Source organism: Protobothrops mucrosquamatus, unplaced genomic scaffold (assembly GCF_001527695.2).
Source record: "Protobothrops mucrosquamatus isolate PMUCROS unplaced genomic scaffold, P.Mucros_1.0 scaffold2338, whole genome shotgun sequence".
NCBI classification, from domain to species: Eukaryota; Metazoa; Chordata; class Lepidosauria; order Squamata; family Viperidae; genus Protobothrops; species Protobothrops mucrosquamatus.
The window spans coordinates 93,030-97,150 of NW_015388420.1; the positions used below are offsets into that span (position 1 = coordinate 93,030).

General features: G+C 47.4%; 1 protein-coding gene across 1 annotated transcript in view; it reads left to right on the top strand.

The window, feature by feature from the left end:
- The window catches only part of POLR2A (RNA polymerase II subunit A), a gene marked incomplete at its 3' end in the record, with an annotated part of 42,969 nt that overhangs the window by 11,218 nt on the left and 27,630 nt on the right, over positions 1 to 4,121 (top strand). The window contains exons 5-6 of the mRNA XM_015824751.1: positions 781 to 1,062; positions 2,258 to 2,419. Coding sequence (XP_015680237.1) covers positions 781 to 1,062; positions 2,258 to 2,419 — 444 coding nt within the window. The remainder of the gene's footprint in view (positions 1 to 780; positions 1,063 to 2,257; positions 2,420 to 4,121) is intronic.

A 4,121-nucleotide genomic window follows, 5' to 3' on the forward strand; every position in this document is an offset into this window, starting at 1 on the left:
TCTCCCAGTGATTGGCCTAAAGGCACCCAGCCAGCTTTCATGGCTAAGACAGGACTAGAACTCACCATCACCTAGTGATTGGCCCAAAGATACCCAGCCGGCTTTTGTGACTAAGGCTCGACTAGAATTCACCATCACCTAGTGATTGGCCCAAAGCCACCCAGCCAGCTTTCGTGGCTAAGTCAGGACTAGAACTCACCATCACCTAGTGATTGGCCCAGAGGCACCCAGCCGGCTTTCGTGGCTAAGGCAGGACTAGAACTCACCATCACCTAGTGATTGGCCCAGAGGCACCCAGCCGGCTTTCGTGACTAAGGCAGAACTAGAATTCACCATCTCCTAGTGATTGACCAAAAGACACCCAGCCGGCTTTCTTGGCTCAGGCAGGACTAGAACTCACCATCACCTAGTGATTGGTCCAAAGCCACCCAGCCAGCTTTTGTGGCTAAGGCAGGACTAGAACTCACCATCACCTAGTGATTGGCCCAAAGGCACCCAGCCGGCTTTCCTGGCTAAGGCAAGACTAGAACTCACCATCTCCTGGTGATTGACCCAGAGGCAGCTTCCCTCCCTAAAGCGGGACTAGAATTCACTGTCTCCCGGTCTCTTCTTGCCTGGTGCTTTCAGTGCTGGACCAAACTGGGGAAAATGCGCTGAGGAAGGAGGTACGTTTGCTGCCTTGAGTTATTTTGCAAACGACAGCAAAGGGGGGGTGGGAAATAAAAATCAATTTTTTTTGCACCCCCCCTCCGTCAGTGACACCTCTTTCCCTCCCTCAAGGGCCACGGGGGCTGCGGACGCTACCAGCCCCGGATCCGCCGCTCAGGCCTGGAGCTGTACGCCGAGTGGAAGCACGTGAACGAGGATTCGCAGGAGAAGAAGATCCTGCTGAGCCCGGAGCGGGTCCACGAGATCTTCAAGCGCATCTCGGACGAGGAATGCTTCATCCTGGGCATGGACCCCAAGTACGCCCGGCCGGAGTGGATGATCTGCACCGTGCTGCCCGTCCCTCCGCTCTCCGTCCGACCGGCTGTCGTCATGCAGGGCTCGGCCAGGAATCAGGTGGCTGCGGGGGGCTTGGGGGTGGGGTGGGGGAGGCGTGCTTTGAACCCAGACCCAGCATCGAATTCGCAGCAGGCCTGGGTAGAATAGAATAGAATAATAAAAAATAATAGAATATAATAAGAGAATAATAAAAAATAATAGAATAGAATAGAGAATAATAAAATACAGAATAGAATAGAATAGAATAGAATAGAATAGAATAGAATAGAGAATAGAATAATAAAGAATGGAATGGAAAATATGGAATGGAATAGAATAATAAAATATAGAATAGAATAATAAAATATAGAATAGAATATAGAATAGGATAGAATAACAAAATACAAAATAGTATAGAATAGAGAATAATAAAATACAAAAAAGAATAGATTAAAATAATAGAGAATGGAATAGAATAGAATATTAAAATACAAAATAGAATAATAAAATATAGAATAGAATACAGAATAGGATAGAATAACAAAATACAGAATAGAATAGAATAATAAAATAGAATAGAATGGAATGGAATGGAATAATAAAATAAATAGAATAGAATAGAATAATAAAATACAGAGTAGAATAGAAAGAATAGAATAGAATAATATAGAATAGAATAATAAAATACAGAATAAAACAATAATAAAATATAGAAGAGAATGGAATAATAAAATATAGAGAGAATAAGGAATAGAATAGAATAGAATAATAAAATACAGAATAGAATAGAAAGAATAGAATAGAATAGAATAATACAGAATAGAATAGAATAATAAAATATAGAATAGAATAGAATAATAAAATACAGAATAGAATAGAAAATATGGAATGGAATAGAATAGATTAGAATAATAAAATACAAAAGAGAATAGAATAAAATAGAGAATGGAATAAAATAGAATATTAAAATACAAAATAGAATAGAATAATAAAATACAGAATAGAGTAGGAGAGGAGAGGAGAAAAGGACCTTCGAGGTCATCTAGTCCAACCCCCTGCCCAAACAGGAGACCTTATGCCATTTCAGACAAGAGGGCTGTCCAATCTCCTCTTAAAAACTTCCAGTGCTGGAGCACCCGCAACCTCTGGAGGCAATTGGTTCCAGATTGGTTTAGCATCCCTCCAAGCTTCCAGGGGACTCGTCGGACAGCTTGTTACTTTGCCTCCCCTAGGGCTGCCAGATGCTGACCCCCCCTTCCCTCCTTCCCCCTAGGATGACTTGACTCATAAGCTGGCCGACATTGTGAAAATCAACAACCAGTTGCGGCGGAACGAGCAGAACGGGGCGGCCGCTCACGTCATCGCGGAAGACGTCAAGCTCCTCCAGTTCCACGTGGCCACCATGGTGGACAATGAACTGCCCGGGCTGCCCAGGGTAAGTGGCCAAAGGGGGGGGACAGGAGTAGCCTTAAGGAGTTTTCCTCCCCATCCCCAGGGATCTGGTCACCATACTTGAGAGCAACGACTGGACAGATGGGTGGACGTCCGCTCCCAGGATTCCCCAGCCCTTGGGATTGCAGTCCTCGCACATCTGGAGCACATGAGATTGGGCGAATGCCAGGTTAAGCTAAGCCACCGAAAGACTTACGGAACCTCAGTTCCCAGAATTCCCCAGCCAGCAAGGGTTTCCCAGCATTCAGCATGGCTAGGACAAGAACAGAGGTGGCTAGATGACCTTTATTGCCATTTTGACTGGAGTAATTTTCTTAATAGACGTTGGGAATGCGGTCGACGTAATATATCTTGACTTCAGCAAAGTGCAAAAAAAGAGCTGGCTGGGGAATGCTGGGAGTTGAAGTCCCACCCCATCTTTAAGGTTGAGAAACACTGCTTTATTGGCAAAAGTTTGCATCTTGGACCTTCCTTCCCCTCCAGTGTCCAAGGGGGGAGACATAATCCCACCTTACCTGGACCAACAGTCTAGATCAGGGGTCTTCAAACTTGGCCCTTTGATGACTTGTGGACTACAACTCCCAGAATTCCTCAGCCAGCGTGAGGGAAATATGTCCCTTTGATGACTGGTGGACTTCAACTCCCAGAATTCCTCAGCCAGCGTGAGGGAAATATGTCCCTTTGATGACTGGTGGACTTCAACTCCCAGAATTCCTCAGCCAGCGTGAGGGAAATATGTCCCTTTGATGACTGGTGGACTTCAACTCCCAGAATTCCTCAGCCAGCGTGAGGGAACTAGGATCCTTTGATGACTGGTGGACTTCAACTCCCAGAATTCCTCAGCCAGCGTGAGGGAACTAGGACCCTTTGATGACTGGTGGACTTCAACTCCCAGAATTCCTCAGCCACAAGTAATAGGAGGGTCAGTTCCCTCACGCTAGCTGAGTAATTCTGGGAGTTGAAGTCCACAAGTCATCAAAGGGTCATAGTTCCCTCACGCTGGCTGCGGAATTCTGGGAGTTGAAGTCCGCGTGTCATCAAAGGGCCAAGTTGGAAGACCCCTGGCCTAGATGTTGTGATTTTAAGCTGCTAATTGAGTGTTGAATTTCAACATTGTGAGGGTGCATTATTTATTAAGAAAAAAAGTGGGGAGCTGCCCAACTCACTCAGTGGCGGCCCTGGGTGATTCCCCCCCCCACCTCTCCGGGGACAGCAACCCCACCAACCACTTAATGGCTTCCATGTCACCCTGGGGTCTCCAGGCCCCTTGCCCAAATCCTCTGTCTTCGGAGCCCTTTGGAAGAGCGTCAAAGTGGGGGCCGAGCTGACTTCCACGGGGACGGGGAGACCCCCCCCACACCTCCAGGAAGGGGCCATGAAGCGAGAGAGAGAGAGCGCGGGGGTCTAAAATTCCCACCTGCTGCCATGTTGTCCCCCTCCCCAAATTTGCCCCAGGGTCTTTTTTTTTTTTTTTAAACTTCTCGGCGTGCCAAGAGGGTCCTGATGTACCCGCTCTGCCGTTGCCCCTTCCCAACTTAACAGGCGATGCAAAAGTCCGGCCGGCCTCTGAAGTCCTTGAAGCAGCGTCTGAAGGGCAAGGAAGGCCGGGTCCGAGGGAACCTGATGGGCAAACGGGTGGACTTCTCCGCCCGGACGGTCATCACGCCGGACCCCAACCTCTCCAT